Source organism: Pempheris klunzingeri, chromosome 13, assembly GCF_042242105.1.
Source record: "Pempheris klunzingeri isolate RE-2024b chromosome 13, fPemKlu1.hap1, whole genome shotgun sequence".
Taxonomy (NCBI): domain Eukaryota; kingdom Metazoa; phylum Chordata; class Actinopteri; order Acropomatiformes; family Pempheridae; genus Pempheris; species Pempheris klunzingeri.
Genome location: NC_092024.1, coordinates 12,090,881 through 12,109,220, shown reverse-complemented (window position 1 = coordinate 12,109,220; position 18,340 = coordinate 12,090,881). Strand labels below are relative to the sequence as shown.

The 18,340-nt window shown below is 42.6% G+C and overlaps 2 protein-coding genes across 2 annotated transcripts; one reads left to right on the top strand and one right to left on the bottom strand.

Annotated features, from left to right (window-relative positions):
* Nucleotides 1-134: 134 nt before the first annotated feature.
* Nucleotides 135-17,709, bottom strand: tdrd9 (tudor domain containing 9). The gene is made up of 35 exons (XM_070842742.1): nucleotides 17,576-17,709; nucleotides 13,643-13,710; nucleotides 13,442-13,509; nucleotides 12,741-12,962; nucleotides 11,580-11,702; nucleotides 11,285-11,365; nucleotides 11,039-11,203; nucleotides 10,847-10,950; nucleotides 10,648-10,767; nucleotides 10,478-10,562; nucleotides 10,342-10,399; nucleotides 10,134-10,238; nucleotides 9,940-10,037; nucleotides 9,706-9,837; nucleotides 9,049-9,211; nucleotides 8,806-8,869; nucleotides 8,243-8,306; nucleotides 8,088-8,132; nucleotides 7,660-7,713; nucleotides 7,106-7,222; nucleotides 6,841-6,948; nucleotides 6,565-6,665; nucleotides 6,297-6,455; nucleotides 5,496-5,607; nucleotides 4,612-4,827; nucleotides 3,816-3,905; nucleotides 3,462-3,719; nucleotides 3,032-3,199; nucleotides 2,495-2,565; nucleotides 2,300-2,409; nucleotides 1,780-1,876; nucleotides 1,534-1,672; nucleotides 590-708; nucleotides 428-500; nucleotides 135-311 (listed from the first exon to the last, which is right to left on the bottom strand). The coding sequence occupies exons 1-35, from the start codon at nucleotides 17,707-17,709 to the stop codon at nucleotides 213-215; spliced, it is 3,990 nt and encodes a 1,329-aa protein (XP_070698843.1). The 3' UTR covers nucleotides 135-212.
* rd3l (RD3 like) lies at nucleotides 15,364-16,693 on the top strand. Its single transcript, XM_070842743.1, has 2 exons — nucleotides 15,364-15,677; nucleotides 16,327-16,693. The coding sequence occupies exons 1-2, from the start codon at nucleotides 15,364-15,366 to the stop codon at nucleotides 16,691-16,693; spliced, it is 681 nt and encodes a 226-aa protein (XP_070698844.1).
* Nucleotides 17,710-18,340: the final 631 nt, after the last annotated feature.

Here is an 18,340-nt window from a genome sequence, read left to right as displayed (position 1 = left end):
CACTTACTTACTTCTTTGGGTACCAACTACTCCAGTGATGGCTGAAAACATTAAAGAAAAGAGGATTTTGCTGTGCTGCTGAAAGCTACAGTTCCATTTGAACTTAACATAAAATATACTCCTCTGAACATAAATTAAAATTCAGGCCAACTGCTCACAGTACAACATTATAATCAGTTCCACCTCAACACAAATACATGTTCAGTGGCTTCTTAGCTGTTGAGGAGAGTGACAGGATGCAGCTGGAAGAGGGCACCTCTGGTTTTTCCACCGCCAGGCATGACAATATCCATCTTCAAAGCAGGATCCACCTGCAGGTTCAATACACACTTTAAACTAAACAGCATGTGGCAGGACTAATGATAATAAATAAAATGTATCAATCAAAATGTATTAATCAATGCAGGAGCCTCATCGTGTGCCATACCTGGTTCCATTTCTCAAGTTTCTCGTAGTACACAGGAGTGACAGCTTCCCTTGGCGGTGACTTGGTGAACAGTCTGCATTACATAATTTAAACCAGATCAATAATTGCATACCCACTGAACTTTAAACTCGTCACCAATCTCTGGGGGTGTGTGTTGTTGACCTTGTGAGGCGGTCCCGGCAGTCTTCCTGCAGCTGGCTGATCCTGTCGGGGCTCAGATGCCAGGTGCCACCGGGCCCTTCACACGCCAGACGGTTTATAGCCACTCGCAAAGCATTTATCTGAAAAAGAAAGAAAACCCAGAGCTATTCACTAATACACAAAAGAAAATAGAGTGCTGCAAGAACGAGTCCTAAAACCAGAAATGTTTGCATTTTTGCTCTTCAGGTTCCCTCGTCTCAAAGTTGATGGGGGTTTTATTGAACAGATTTTTGGTTTGACACCTGAAATAAGATCTGTGGTTGACACATGCTTCAGAGGATGTCACGTTTGTTATGACATAAAACACGTCTATAACTCTTGAATTTTGAAGCTTTTACATGTTACGTTACTAAGAACTGACTAAATGATACTATTGATGTTGACAGTGACATTAATCTGGACACATAAACTCATCTATACCAACTAGTCTGCCTTTACAGCCTCTAGTTGTGTTTATACTCACTCACTTGCAAATTATTCCAACTCTAACTTTCCAACTTGTAGATTAATCAATTCATGGCTTTATAGTTGTAATTATTTTCTGCAATAATCCAAAATCCAAAGCAAAAATCCCATTAGTTTTTTGCTAAGGGAACAAGAGTGATGCTAACTTCCAGGTAGGACAACTAAAAGACGTCATCCCTACAACACTCTGTGCAACATTATGTAATACCAACATCAAAGCAATAGAAACAAGGCCTAGTGCTGTAGATCAACACACCCAACATCACAAGGATTAAATAAAAAAAGAAACAACGTTTAGGTGAAAACAGTTAAAATAATTCAACTCTTGAGGAGACACAGTATGAATCTCCTGTCAAACGCCAAGATGTGACCAATGAGTGAGAGGATCTGAGAAAACTAATCTGTATTCATGCCGTCTTCATCACTGCAGAGGCTGCTACCTCAGTGATGTCTTCAACATCAAACTTGACGTCGAAGGCGAGTTCGATGTCATGCTCAGGTAGGATGCTCTCCTGTGTTTGATCATTCCAGCCCAAGCCACAGAGGGCACCGGTGTAGCAGGTCCGCTCTTCGTTAGTGCTACAAAAAAAATGGGGGAAAATATGTCAACGTGGGTTTTTCGCTTAGTTGCCCTTAAAAGGTGCATATATACATGAGACATGATTAAGTCTGTGTGTCTGACTAACCGTAACTCCATGATGGGTGTGAACAGCATGGTGACAAGTGCCGGCAGTCCGGGGATCTCTGGCATGATGGAGGTATCTCTCAGAAGAATCCGTGTCCCTGCAACACAACCACGTGTTTAAAGCCGCAATTGTTGATTTAGACATTTGAAAAAAGAACAAGCTGAACAGTCCTAACATAATAGAGCCTTAGAAAAGTTGTTGCACATTTCCACATTCAAGGCAACGTTTTTTTTATTCTGCACTGCCTCTCAACTATGTTTCCAACCCATATTTATTCAGCCATTGCACAGATTGTACTACATTAACATTCAGTTGGCCACCTGACAAATATATCTCCGATATCCATACCAACTACTGACTAGATATCTGGGCCTTCAGCCTTCTAGATGGTCCACTGTTTGTGTTCCTCACTTCAAAACAACACATATCATCATTGACCCATTCTTTATATTAACATACTGATTAGTGGAGCTTTGAGGGGTCAATGCATGCCGATGAGTGCGTGAGCTATATCGGTTACCTGTGGAGTTGACTGACACAGTCCCAGCCACCAGCATCCTCTGATGTTTGTAGTGAGCATTTTCATTCAGGGCCAAGGAGTTAACGCTGCTCCTCTCTACAGACACAGTCCTGCAGGAGGACACATTCAAAAGCACTGAGGGGGGACAGCCGTGGTCTGGAAGTTTAATTTGACCTTTGTGTATGTACTGCTTACTTGTAGTGGGTCTTGTGGTTCAAGCTGTGGAAGTTTATCTTGTAAGGACTGCTTGGTCCATGCAGATGAACCTGTGGTGTTAGAAGGGAGGCTGCAGTCAGACACATGATGTGACCACCGGTTATTGTGATTCACAGCTGTGGTCGCTGTATCATTACAGCTCTGCTATAATGGGTGTGTCTCAGAGTGAACACAACACATGAACTAGAGCCACTGAAATGGCTCCATCTGCTGGACAAACTGAGAGCAGACAGTTCAGAAGTGACGCCATCATTCACCCAACACCAAAATATCAGCATCTCAGACACTCAAAGTCTGTGTCCTATTTTACAACCTTCCCCAAGACCCATTTTAATCTTAAATCCTCTTAATTAACTGTAATTATTTTACTTCTTTTAGTAATTGCTGCTGTATTTCTTTAGATGTGTACTTTGTAGCATTGTTTTTCAGAAGTGCTGTGCAATCAAAAGTGATCTTACTGTTTTTTAGATTTTAGTACAAATATGAAGCTGATCTCTAAGCTGCAGTGTATCTTGCCTTTGTCTTGGAATAGGGCTGGCTGCTCTTGGAAAAGCGGGCAAGCAGGTCGTCAATGAGCTGCTTATCCTCTTTCTTGCGATCATTCCAGGAGCTGCTGGCAGCATTGGGGACATACTTACCTGCTTCCAGGTCACTGTACAGAGACATCAATGTCTCGTGGTTTTGCTGCAAGGGCACACAAATATAAGACATCTAGATTTTGAAGTGCTCACAGCATTGGTGTGTCTTCCTGAATCTGGGCTAAGACGGCCAAAGTTCTTTTCCTTAAACTCAATTAAGTTTTGTCTCAGCACATCAGGGTTTCTTGTAGTGCTTTACAGTCAGCTTAAGTCCAAAGTAGGGCATGTTATGATTGACTTATTTTTTAGCTGCACGCTGCCTAAAAAATTTCATATGGAACAAACTGAGCTCCCAACTGTTGTGCCACCTTGGAATCGAAGCTCTCCTCGGCCTTCACAGCATGCCCTTCTTCCACCAAGATGTCTACCACGCTGGTGTTTGCCGTCTCAGTGTTGATGAGCAGCTGCACACGCATGACACCATGCAGGATGGAGTACAGCGACACAATGAGTGACCGGCCCTTCAACAGTGAGATGAAACGGTCGCGGGCTCGGCTGCTCCACTGGTTCCCCATGATGATGGACTGGGCTGAAGGATGCATTCCAGTAACTTTGAACTCCTGAGCCTGAGATCACAGGCAGAGAGTTTGTGTTTGTGAGAATAGTGCAACAGGTAAGCATGCATGAAGTCTCTCCGATGGTGCCACTCATAACATTGCTACCTGGAACAGGTGAGAATGGAGGTCGGAGGGGAGCTCCCTGAGGCTGCTGCAGGCAACTACCGCTGTGTTGCCGAAGTCCAAGAAGAACACCTGCAGGACAACAACACATCCTGCAGCTGCTATCATATTCTCTTGATGAGTATGATTTCCCCATGGTCTATTCTACATTAGAGTCAGAAGTTGGCACTGAAGTCAGTTTTAAAACTAATGAGCCTGAATAGCTCAATATTACCACCCCTTTGATATGTAGGGGTATTCAGATTGTTCTGAAAGTTGATCTGAATGTTTAGTCTTTCAGATTTGTTTTTTCAAATATAAAATGGTCACTTCTCTGTGTTACTACAAAATTACAGACACCATTTAAATCCTGACATCTGGCTGATCACAATGGCTTTAGACAGATTTTGTTTAGAAATTAAGATAATTAACTATAGAATGTGGTGCATTTGGTTGTCTGTGTACTTCAATACATTCATGGAATAAAAATGTTAACAACCCTACTTCATCAGCTGTAACATCATATCAACATTCTGCATGTCTGAAAGAGGAAACCCTTCTCCAACAAAATAAAGAAATTAGTCATTTAGCTAAAATAAGCTTCACTTCCCTAATTAATAACAGTAAATGTACATTACCCACATAATGCACTGGCAAATTCTTTTTCTTCTACAATGCCATAATTATAGAGGGGAGAGTTGCTGGGAAAAAATCTAACAGGAGAGAAGTGATTTATGAGGAAACTGAATGGACACACTGCAAGCTGACCAGAGAGCTGCAGTGTATGAGTGATATTCACCTCCACTGTATTGCCACGCATGTGCAGGATCACAGCGCGGTAGTACATGCTCTCGTCGTTATTCTCAGAGTAAGGAGCCAGACACAGCAGGTTGGGATAGAGCGACACTGTTACAGGATGCAGGGTACGCTTGTTGATCTCTGCTGTCAGATGGCGCTGCTTCTCCAAACTGGCTTCATCTGCCTGGAAGCCCCAGAAATGACCCACCTCCACCACCTACAGCAGAGATCAGAGTTGCGACAGGATACAAGTTAAATTTTAAATTATTTAAGAGCTTTTTAAAGACCATTATTTCACATCCACACAGGCAAAAAACTGCAGAGCACCTCCACTTTCAAACACTCCAGCAACACTCAGGTGTTAACATTGTTAATTCAGAGTGGGTCGTGCTGAACAATACTGGCTGATGGCAGGCATTTGCTGATGACTTTTTAACCAAAGTTCCTAATTCAAGACAGTCTCTTGCATAAGGTGCAGCAGGTTTCAAATGTGTTATTTTTGTCAGGCTTTAACCAAGCGCTAAATGAGCGGTTTTTGCGCCAGAGCTTGTTGAAATTGCACTTAGCCACATTAGATAAAAGTTATGTTACCACAAACAATTTTAACTCATTACTTCAAGACGTAGACATTTTTTTGATGAAAGGAGACACCGTGTTAGCACACCAGTACATAACGACACACTAGTTTTGCATTATTATTTTTGATTCCATGTTGGTTTCATGTTGTAGTCTAGCCACAATGTGATCAATACAAATTTTTCCTTAAAACAAAAGTTAATGCAACTTACAAAAGTAATGTTAACTTCATAATCAAATAAATTTTTTAGAGTCAAAATCGTATTCATTTTAAGGCCTAAAATTAAAATTATTGGATTTAAGACTGACCTCTGTAATGTTGACCACAAAGAAGCGGTTGGGGGGTAGCTTGTCTGGGTCAATGGTGCTGTTCACCACTCCTACGGGGCAGACAGACTGGTTCTGGAAGTCTACAATCAACCTGCACAGCAACAGCACAAATAGAAATGTTATGTGCACATTCATTTTCACTGCACTCAGCATGTGAGCAACATGTGGTTATTGCTGCTGTTTACTTGTACTAACTTTTCCAAGAATTATTAATGAAACAAGACTGCAAGTCTGAGTATTGGGACAGAGCCTCTGTGTCATGCTAACAGAGTACATCAGCAAGGTAGATGCTTGTCAACATGGCCTCAGTCCCTTTGCTTTGGATGGAACATTAAAAAATATGCCAAATAAAACCTAGTAAAAACATGCTTTAGAGTTTTAGGCAAGTGGAACTATCGCTGTTTAAGAAAAGTATTCAGTGAGAACAAACAGTGAGCTGTATTGTTGTTGAATAGCTAATAATGTGCAATGTCACCCCATTCCACACCTCCCAGAGGGAGGTAAGAAGAAGCTGGTGTTATCTCTGCCTAAAACCTTCCCTCTCTGAGCTCCAAGTGAGAGCTGCAGAGAGTCATGCAGAGTGCGGGGATGTCAGATTACATTAAGGCTCAGTGCAGGGGCACTGACCAGTACAGCCAGTGGTGCAAGGGGGTTCCCAAAAACAAGGTCAAGAATGAGACTTTTCAGCCCTCAAAAGACAGACACAGCCAAAGCAACTGATTTCATCCAAACAGGGAAAGAACTATAGGAGGCCTCCATAATGCACGAATAAAGACGTACCTTGAATATTTCAAGTGAGTTATGTGTCTGTTCCCAGCACACATTTCTATGTGTTCAATGGGGTAGACAGAGAGCGCCATCTGAGCACTGTGCAGTGCAAGGGACACCTCAGGCAGAACCCCTGAGTCTTGGGATGTCCTGTGGAACTCCACATATGCTCTGAACAAACACACACACACATACAGTCAGGCAATTACAAGTCTGCACATTTCAAGGTTCTTTAAATAAAATGGTTGGGCAGGAAACAAAGAACAACAGCACCCAGTACCTTGAGCTCTCAAAGGAGATGGTTTTGACCTGACCACACAGACGGAACAGAGACTGAAGCTGCTTGTAGTACAGGAAACTGTACGGAGGGAGGTTCCTCACCTGAAAACAACGCATTGTCTGATGTTACCTTTAAGAAACCTCTACTTCCTATATCTAAGTACAGTACTTCCTAGTCTAAAAGCCTCTGGCCACACTAGCAGCCACGTAGGGGTTTTGATGGCCATTACACTTTAACCAGTAATCAATTTTTAGCTCCCAACACTACGGGTCGTACCGTCACTGTTGTTCTGGGGTTGAGTCCACTTAACTCTCTGGAGGCCAGGTTTTCATCCATTTCCCCTTGGACAAAGTAATTAGGGTAGTAAGCACCAGCAATGACCACCTAAGACAGAGAGAGGGTCAGCCTATATACCGTTGTATATTCAGCGACTGAATAGTTATTGACAGTGAAGGTGTGCAGCGCGCACTCTTGGCCTCACTTGGACCTCGGAGAGTGTGTATGTAATATACGTCCCACATTAAGCAGCACTGACTCTAACCTGGACAATGAACCTCTGCCAGTGAGTGCTGGTGTAATCTGAGGGTTGAGGGTTCTCTGGCACATGCATGTTGAACTGGGAGACTCGCTTCTTCAGGTCCTCGTACAGATCTGCAACCTGGACAGTGACTTACTGCTGAGGATGTCTGAGCCACAATATCTTACAACTGAGCTCAATTTCAAAATATTAGACTGTAAATTGACATGTTTACCAATACATGTGAAATCAGTCAACTATCAACTGTTATTGAGCTTCAAGTCCAAAAACTAACTATAGGTTAGCGCATTGATATTGTTTAAACTACATTATTTCGATTAAGACTGAACTTAAAAATGTAGGAAATATTTCAGGTTGGCTGCACAACTGCTACTGACAGCATTATAAAGATGACTTATTTAAAGACTGTACCAACTTCAGCAAAGCCTCTGAAACAAAAAGAGCAAGAGCAAGTTCCAGTCTTAGTAACACATGACTGCTATACTGTGACAGCAAAGACATCCTATAAAGTGTCGTAATGAACTCATGTGACCGAGCTCTCTGCTTCATCTCTGTACCTCCCTGATCCTCTTGATCTGAATGAAGTTCTCTTTTCCCCAGTCCAACTCATCCTAAGAGGAGAAAGCAGCAAAGACAAAGGAAACTTACAAAAAAAAATACAGGTGAGAAAAGAGTACTGCACTGACTGTTAATGACCAAACAAAAGTTTTAGTGAACAGTTGAAGTGTTTAACACAGACAGACAGATTTTTCTCCAACTGAAGAGAAATTGAATAAACATCTAAATAGGAACAACACTCGGGTCATTTACTTCCACTTGGCAGCTGCTCTGTAAGCTACATTGTTGTGCTAAATGTCGTCCATGCAGTGCTGCGTTAATTCATTGAAAATAATTTTGAATGAACAACTGCAAATGTCAGGAGCCTGTACAGACTCTTAAGTGTGTTTTCTTCCCTGAGCTAATGTTTTTCTGTTATTTTGTTCACCTTTGGGTGTCTCAGCTGTCCTTTCTTTTTAGATGAGCGCCATGCCTAACAGTAAGAGACAATAGAAAAGGGTTTTAAAAACAGCAGACATCAGGCAAATATGTGAATACAGTGACCACCACAAGTTGTTGTTGACATGGCATCAAACACAGTACCTTGAAGGCATTAACAAAAGCAATGGAATCACTTTGTGTGCCACGGGCAAAGGCCAGCTTGCTCCTGGAATAACAAATATCATTCAGTGCACAAAGAAAAAATGTGCAACAAGCACAACCAATATCTGTTTCTGGCCTGCAAGTGGGCTGATTAGGACATGTTGCAAGTTTGAAACTGCAGAAAAACTATTGGTGCTGTGATTTTCCAAAACATACAAATATCTTCTGGGGAAACCACATTTAAGAAGAACAGTGTATATCTGCACATGCTATGACGGAATACTTTGAAAATACTTTTCAATGACAAACACTCTCTGTTCATTTTGTTTTGACATTTGTGTTATGTTTGGACTGCCAGCATCTGTTTTCTCCTACAGGGCATTTCATTGGCCACACAAGACTGTGAAGGGACTAAAGATGTCAAAGTGAGTCAATAGTCAACAGAGAGGCCAGGCCTTCATGTATACTCCACATATATTGTGCCACTTTTGAGGGGACACAAAAATGATCCACACTGACAGTCTGTGAGCTCAGATCAGTGGAAGCTACTGGATGTGACTCACCTGTGGCCGGCAAGCTGCTGCATGGATGGTATGGCAAAGAAACTCTTCAGAGAGTGTGAGGCAGCTGAGGATAGAAGTAATTGTTTTAGTAGTTTGTGCAAACAGCCCACAAAAACACATATGCACACATACCAAGAGTGCAGATAAAGCCATGTCTCTTCAACTGCAAACATGTACAGTAGCTGATGTCTACTCCAGTAATTATTATTATTATTATTATTATTATTATTATGACAGACAGACCTATGATGAGGCACTCATCCAGGCAGCCAAAGACGTGACCCAGGACAACCATCTTCCCTACGTACAGGTCCACGGGCAAGTGGGCCAGCACTAGGCCCAGGAACGTCAGCTCACCATCCTCATTTTGACCCCTGCCATCACTTTTCACAGATAAGGCGCCCATCTACAGAGTGCAACACCCAGCTAGTGTCAAGACAACATGCTTTATTTATACCTCTTTATAACATTTGCTACTAAAACCACTTTTACTTTTGTCTTGTATTTATTTACTGCACTTGCTTTGATGTAGTTTTATCTATGTATTTAAATTTCCTGATTTTAGAAAGATAGTATAAACTCAAAATCTTTGGATTTTGTCAATAGAAAGAAACCACAATAAACATACCATTGTTCCACTTTCTTTTCCCCACTCAAACCTACTTTATAATGACACAGCACTGCCCTTTCATTACTCTCTCTTTCTCTGCTAGAAGACTTGCGATGCTAACGCTGGCTGACGCAAAGCTCCTGTCAGAGAACTCCTGGTCTAATACTCTGTGACAGAGCTAGGTGGTCAGCTGCCCGCCCAAATACATCATTACAGCCACACATTCATACATGCTCGACTCGACAATAATAGCTCTCTCGGACAGGAATCATCCATGTGCACTTATTTACCTCTTTAAGTTGGAGAACTGTCCTCACTATGTCACCACGGTCGGGGGGTGAGAGTGCTGTGGAAAGGAGGGAGCGGGGATCTCCCATATCCAGCAGCTTCACCTTCAACAAGATGGTGGCCAATGGGGCAACCTGAGAGGCAGGGTAAAAGTACAAGATTGGATTGTTTGCTTTAACCCTTATTCGACAGTGCTAAAAAAAAAAAAAAATCTCGCCGTCTGCACATTGTCTTACAAGCATCTCAGGTGTCATGTAGTCTGGCATTTCATTCCTCCAGAACTCTTTGGTGACAAGACGGTAACAGTAACCCTTAGACACTCGACCTGCCCTACCTGAGAGAGAGAGAGAGAACGGAAATAAATGTAAGGACAAAACTAAAAAAGATAATTACACTCTAGTGGTCAAGTTCTGTGCTGCAAGTATTGTACCTCGACGCTGGTTGCAGTTGGTTTTGGATGCCCAGGTGAGACGTAGAGACTGGTAATTGGTATCTTTGTCACAGACCATGTGACGGGCCAGGCAGAAGTCAATCACTATGACGACAAAGCAGCAAAACCCGTACATTTCAGAAAACTTCATCATGAACCAAAAATTAAGATCAGATATTAAATCACGTTGAGGAAAAGAACAACCAACCATATTTGACGTCTGGAACAGTCACCGAACTCTCAGCAATGTTGGTGGAAAGGATGACCTGTTGTTAATGTGATGAGATCGTCAGCGCAGCAACTACTAAGAACACATGAGACAGAATATGATAAATGGTTTTTACCTTCCTGTATCCAGGGACAGGGGACAGAAACACACCGTATTGCTCCTCCAGAGTAACACTGGAATGGAGAAGATATACCTGCAGTCTGAACAACAGAAGCACACAAAATAAACAAGGGAGACAAAAAGGTATTAACTACAACTACTTACATTAAGAATTGATCAGCTCACCTTTTGTGGACCAGCTTGGACAAGGCCTCCTGCATGTAGCTTATCTCGTGTATACCAGGAAGGAAAACAAGCACACTGTCCTGCTCTGTAGATGTCATGCTACCTCCTTTCTCTGCTTTGCTGCTCAGTCACAACACACATGGTAATTACCTTATGGGTCTGCCCATTTGTCAAGTGTGTTAAAATACTGAAGCCTCACCTGGAATCTTTGCCCTCCATCTCACCAAAGCTCTGGATGAGACTGATGGCAAGATTGTACATCTCTGCTGAAATGTGCGGGTCATCTGTATGAGGCAAATCAACCTGATAAACAGACACAAAATTCACACATCAACTATTTGGCTTCGATGCAGAGAACAGTAGCATAAGCCATCTTTTACCATCATCTTACCCTGTATGGAAACAGTTCGTAGAGGTCGTCCAGATAAAACTCCTCAATGGCATAGGGCACCCCTTCCACTTCAAACACATAGGCTGGGTTCATTTTGCCACAAATTGGGGTGCCGAAGTACTCAGCAAGCTCTCTGCAGTTGATGGTGGCTGACATAAGGATGATCTGAAAAAACATGGGACCTGTGATTGAAAGTTAAACTCAAGCAGAGACAGAGGAGGGATTTCTGTTTGATCTTGCAATTACCTTGACATAACGAGAGTTAGAGTGAAGAAGTTTTCTCAAAACCAGCAGGAGAAAGTCCATCTCCTCAGAGCGCTCATGAACCTTGGGCAAAGGCAGAGTAGTTAAATGGCTAAATTTGGACCAAATAGTGAAGAGATAGATCACAGACCACATAAAACCTGAAACTGAACTGAAATTGTGTCTCTGCAGCATCATAATATTGGTGAAACTACAGCAAAATCCACACACTAATTTTAAGGTATCAGTTAAGAGCGACGTGTACTCTGAGAAAACGATCTGCCTCATGTTTATGCACCTCATCTACAAAAATGTGGGAGTACTCTGTGAGGCACTTGGCAGAAACCAGTTTTTGCAGCAGCACTCCTGTAGTCATGTAGATTAGCCGCGTGTGCTCAGTAGCCATCTTCTCCAGTCCAACCTGAAACACAAATATGAAAAGCTTTACTCTTTAATCTGGACAACAACACACACTATTTTATTTCACCCTCTCACTGGGGACTTGGGATGTGTTAGTTTAATTGCTCTACTGTTCAACGAGGAGATAGCTCTGCAGTTTTACATCTATAAAGGTATCAGCTTGACAGTAACTAAAATCCATTTGTGGGGGGCATCGGTTTGTTGTTGTCTTACTCTGCAAGAGGATAACAATCTGAGACTGCTGTCACCTGTAAACAACAACAGTTTCTGTCGATAAGGTTATTTATTACTCTACTGCCTCAGAAAGGTGAAAAGGTGAAGCCAGAGTATGCTTCCTCTACAGTAGCTTTAGGCCTCAATTTTTCCCAGTGTCTTAAAAAGTAATGTCTGCATGCCAACATGACTACATCTGGTTGGTCTTGGAGAAAATACCAGTGACCTGTAATAAAATCTATTGCTACCCAGTGTCAGACCTCAGGGAAATACTTTTTGGTTCACCAACTCAACTCTGAATATAAAAGAACTTTTCATTCACTGACTGCAAACTGAGATGAAAAATGGAAACGGGAAAGAGCTCTCTTCTTGCAGCAAATGGAGATCACATGGGCTGAAGACAAAAATTAATAAGCAACTTTGAGGTACGCAAATAGAGAACATTCAGGTTATGCTGTTTATCTAACTGTTCATCTTTGCTCCCACTGTCAGTGACATCATCCTCAGCTCCAGAGGTCTGCACCAAGCGGAGGAGACAACAGTTATTATTAGACGTGCTGTTTCAGAACTCTGCACAACAGCCAGCCATCCTGGCAACAAAGCACACACAAGAGCTTGTTAACACATGCATACAAACACTCTTTTTAAGCAGTGAGTGGTGCAATGAGTGCTTTTATTGCACATTCTTAACGAAGGTGAATCACTGCAGGTTAATGCTCAGTCAGTACAGTGTCACTGCTTCTGTGTGACTTCTGCACAACTCGCTCTCTTTTTCTCTCTCGCCTTTTTATTAAAAAAAACATTTTTGTCAAAATGTTGCACCAACCTGATATCCCACCAGACTGCCCAGGGTACATTTCCGCTGTGTGGCAACCCATCGGGCAATACTGGTGGCCCCAATTTTGCGTGGTTGGGTGACCACAATTTTGCATGAGGCATTTTTCTCATTGTAGTGGTCCAGAATGTACTGTGGCAGCTGGGTGGTCTTGCCGCTGCCTGTGGCTCCTCGAATGATCACTACCGAGTTGTTTTCTACAAGAGAAATCAGCTAGAAGCAGGCACACACACACACATGCAGACACATGTGCACAGTTAAAACCCCATTTGACCATTTGTACCATATCACTGAGATAAAAAAGAAATATAAAAATAAGTTATGAAATTGTAGAGCAGATGGATGTGCTAAGCTGATTTGTAACCGGACGTCCACACTTTATAATCTGCATTAAGAAAGTGCTGCTTAAATGACAGCTTGAGTTCCTAAAATATACACACACTACTCTTTATTAGGCAACAGACAATTTTAGAACAGTAAATTTAAAGTTGTTCATCAAAGTAACATTGAGTTCATCTTGAGCAACACAGTAAAAGCTTAAGTGCACCAGTGTCCTGGGGACATAATGGTAATTTCAGTAAGTAAAACTCCTAACATGGCCAAAAGAAAGGGTACTACAAAAGAATGAGTGCACTTTCAGACCATCAAGCCGTGTGGTTGGGCGTATGGGGTGTACGAACGGCACATTTTACCTCCTGTCTGTTTCTGGTTATGGGCAAGCTGGGGTACTCGTAGCTGGCAAGTGGAGGAGGAGCAGTACCTGAGGATACAGAATCAAATGCACAAGAAACAGAGTTTAACCGTTTAGGGAAGAGGGCAGATTCCTGTATATCTTACTATGTCAGTGAACATAATGTGGGGTAGTAAAAAGCTAACACAAAGTTAATACTCACTCCCTGCAAGTTCTGGTTTTTGAGAGGTCACATTTTTCTGGCTGCCTTCATGAGGAACCTGCAGTGGGCTGAAACCAAGTTTATGCAATTATAAGTAGTTTATTACTTGTGAAGCTCTGTTAACCTATTAAAGTAACAGTAACCCGATATGGACAAAAAACCCTATGAGGTAAAGTTGTGGGTTACAAAACTGTTCTTCTTCAAGAACTGAACGTGCTAGTTTCATCTCAGAAAGCACAAGTGCCAAAGTCCCATGGAGCACTGTGGTGAGAAACATGCAATTAATGAAAAAAAAAGTTTCATGTACTGGTAAAGACAGACTTAAGTTAGATGCTGAGCGTTAAAGCAGTTTTCCCTCTGGTCAGCTCGACCAGGCCCACAGCACTACAGCCGGGAGAGCATTCCCGGCTGTCTCTTAGCCTCTCGCTCTCTCTTACTGAGGGGAGGATTTTATCGCAACAGCAGGCACAAACCCTGACAGTACTAAGAGGAGCTCAAACACAACACACCCACGGCTCGTGCGCACACATGCACTCTCATCCTCTTCCTTTCTCTCCAATGCACACATTTCGTGCAAGCTACAAAGCAGCTGACCTTACAACAAAGCTGCACACTGCACAGAGGAGAGTGGGGTGAAAGGAGAGGAGAGGTGACAGCTCTTAGTCAGTTAGCAGTGTGTGACCAACTCTCCTGGAAAAAAGTCTGCATGACAGGAGCAGTGGGAGGGATGATAAGGACAATAAAAAGAAAATAACTACATCACAAAGAGGACAAACGCTTCCAACATCCAAGACATTGGAGGTTTGCAGCAGATACGCAAGTGATGTGCTCCTCTGATGGAATTTGAACCAAGGGACGTAGTCGGCGACTCGTGAATGAATGAAGTTTAGATGGACTGACCCATGGAGACAAGGAGCTGGAGGCTGTACTCTGTGAAAAGCTCTACTTTGCTTAGTTTTTGAATATCTCAACAGTGCAGTTTTCACCTGTAAGTACAGATCCTTCCTTTCAATTTTCAGCCTGATGTTTTTCATGCACATGATTATTTCTGGAGCACTTGGAGCAGGAATCAAATGTTTTGCAACCTCATGATGAGTGAAGCCACACATAGTCTTCAGTTTGTGCTTGGGGAGGCTGACCTCTGACCCTGCAGGCTGTATAATCCATCAGAATCCCAGGTGGAAGCAGTGTAGAACCCATCAGTCTGGAATAAAAGCCAAATACACACACCTGGGACAGCGTCCCTCACAGAGTTTGTCTTGAACTGAAGGCAATCAGAGAACCCATCAGGCAGGACAAGAGATCAGCTTAGTTACGGGGTGATCATCTTTCACTGTCAACCTTAACAGTTTCATTATAATAGGGCTACACACTCAACAGTGAACATTTGCTCACTCAAAACCAAGGTTGCAATTTTCACACACATTTTTCATTATGGTCTTTAAAGCTGAAAATATTTTCAGTACAGGTGCAAGATTTTGTCAGACAATTGGTTAAATTTATTTCTTTTAATAACATTTACAAGCATTCATTTGCTGATTCTGAAGCATTATGAATGCATATTTGATTTCTATTTTTTCCACCATAACTTTTCCATTTGGTTTATCTGCTTTTGTGAAGTTAATCACATGGTCTAAGGCCATCTTGTCATTTGTAGGTGCAACAGAATTACAAATAATTTTTGTTTCATCAGTTTTGCAGAACCGTGTGCTGTGACTGCCATGCCCCTGTTCAGCTGGATGAAATGGTCCCATGAAACACGAGTGCATGCTCAGGATGAAGCGGCACCTCTGAAGACCTCGGGGGTCGTGCCCAGTCGCATGTTGATCAGAGAGCTGCTGTGGCATGTGGAGGAACGTGAGCGGCTAGCGAGGGAGTTGGAGCGGGAGCACAGGCTGGCCCACAGCTCCCTGGGTCTGCACTGGTTTCAGAAGTACCCCAGGTTACGGACTCTCATCCCCACATCAGAGCTACACCAGCTGGAGTTCTTGTGTGCCCAGATCCCACCCATCCACGCAGCCACCGTGCTCTCCAGGTGTTAGTAGCGGCCATGCATTGCTCCATTCTCCCATTATTATGCTGTCAACAGTGGCTAGCTGCTACTGCATCAACACAAGGCCTGACAGCAGGCAAAGCAGAGAGGGCCCAAAGGGAAAGGGAGGCAGGGCAGGCTGCCAAGAAAGCCATTATGTGTTACTGTCACAGAGGCAGCAATGTAGGGTGTGAAAAAGTGAAGGTGAAGGATGCCCTGTAAGGCTGAGTGAAGCCACACTGCAGGGGTTTCTACTCATCATCTCTATATTAGCCATAATGATAAAAAAAAGGCTGAGGAGTTGTTCTACATGGCTGAACGCTGTGACCTACTTACTCATTTCCCATCAAACTCACTACTAGGTCACTACTGTGTGCTTACATAACCACATTAGCTAAGAATAACATATTTAGTTAGAAATGTGTTATAATGTTTGTACCATTTTGCAAAATCTGAGCTGTTGTCCCAGATGTGTCATTCTTGAAACTACAAGAGACTCAACAGCTGGAAGACCATTTGGGTCTTACAATTTGTGATGGGTGAATTATATATTAGAGACTGCCAATTAAAAATGTGGCACACTGACACTGTTTGACTGCAAATCCTTTGCAACAAGTGTTTAATTAACTCTATGGGTCACGTCCCTCCACAGGTTTCGTGAGGTTCTTGCCACTAACAACATAAGGCCCTGGGAGCTGGCGTCTGTCTTCAAGCAGGTGCTGAGTGACTTCCTCAGCCAAAAGGAATATTATGAAGACGACGACCTCTCAGTGCAGACAGCACAGCTCCGACCCATGGAGGCTTGGACTAGCCGCTATAAAATGAAGCAGGGCTTTGTCACACCCACCGTCCCCAGCTGTGGAGACCACCCAAGGGAGGAGATCCCAACAATCTCTGGATATGTGGACCGGGTCATGCGGCACTCTAGTTCGTTCGCAGGGTGTGACAGGGACTGGGGCCTTCCTTATTACTATCCAGGTCCTCTCAGGCCTGCAGGGGCATACAGCACTACACTGTGAGAGGACACGATGTTCAAAATGTCTGTGGTCTTATGGTCACAAGAAAAAGAAGCTGTCACATCCACAGCACTGCGATGAGGTGCAAAAAACGTGATTATTTCTATTAGTTGTAGATATATCATGACTTGTGACCAAAAATATGAAGATGACATTAGGCTAGGTGGACGGCGTATTGAATACTGTCATTAGATTAACTAGTTTAGAGCTAGTCACCCGCTCTTTTTTAATCCCCATTAAACGAACTGACTGCTTTTCTGTAGTCCTGGTTACAAACATCAATTAGACTTTGTATAGCTGGGCATGTATTTGAAAGGTATATTGTCAGGTAGCGGGGACATGTGTGATCTAGGCTAATGGGTCCCAGCCTTTGTAGCTTGTCAGTCTATATAACTGCTTGTCACGTGCTGAAAATGTGACGCTTCCCTCTCAGATGGTTTTATTTGAACTGCTTTTAGAGCACTAAAGAGGGAAATCTACCTAGTATTTAACAGTAAATAAAGAAAAGGCAATTGAAAAAAAACAACAAAAAAATTGTGTTGTGGATTTTTTTGTCTGATCTTCAAAGACGGTTTCATTCAACAAATGGATGGATGGATAGTTAACCACATTATACTTTTAATAGGACAAACCTCTTTAAGGCTTTTCTTGAAATCTTAAATTGTTGAGATGAGTCAGCTTTATCCAAATACAGTTAATTATCATAGCCAAATGTTCACTAAACTCTGCACCAGGGTTTAACCAGTCAGGGTTTGTGGCTACAATAAAGAAAGTGACACCTGCAGCCTTGAATATTTTTTCTGAACCTACCAGAACCGGTGGGAGCCAACGATGCTATGTTAGCTAGCATGCGGTTACCGTTAGCTTCGCCTCGGTTCATCTCACCTGGTTTCTTTCTCCGACTGTTCACCCAAACGTCTCTCAGTCTCCACACCTCCCTCTGTGAGTTCGATTTTGGCAAACGTGGTCCCCGTGGTGAACCAGTTGGAAATTTCTTCCGCGGTAAACACTTTCTTCATTTTCTGGGTGTTAACAGGTAACAGTTAGCTTCCAGCTAACACTAGCTAGGAGCTGCAGACGCGTGAGGATCACGTGCTACACCGCCCCCCTCTGACTTTTTCTTCTTCCGTACGTTTTTCGGCACTTAACTACACCTGCATACTTTGTGCTACAGAAACCATTCAGACATCAAAATGTTCAGCTTTTGTTTTACCTTTTAAACTTTTTAAAATATTCAGCTTTTTTTGTAACATTGAAGTCTATGGGCGGAATGTTCAAATCCTCTTCAACATCCTCCACTTTGAAACGTTATAGCTTCCTCATACTTTCAGCTAGAGACTTTTAAACAGGTCACAAAACCTTCAGCTGTTAACGTATACTTTTTGATATCTTTCACGGTTTTGACAATATCGCAGTTTTAGTTTTAAGCCGTTTTTGCTCCTTCTCAGATTTTATAATGGTTGTGTATTGCGCTGCCTAGAGTGGGTGATGTCATCAGTGATGTCACCGATCACCTGCTCCTCTGCCTTTCTGCTTCTTCAACAATTTTCCCTCTTCAGCTCTTTTAACATTCATACATTCAAGTTTTTCTACACAATTTATACATCAAAACGTAGAGAAATTTGTCCTCTTTAAGAGCATGTAAGCATT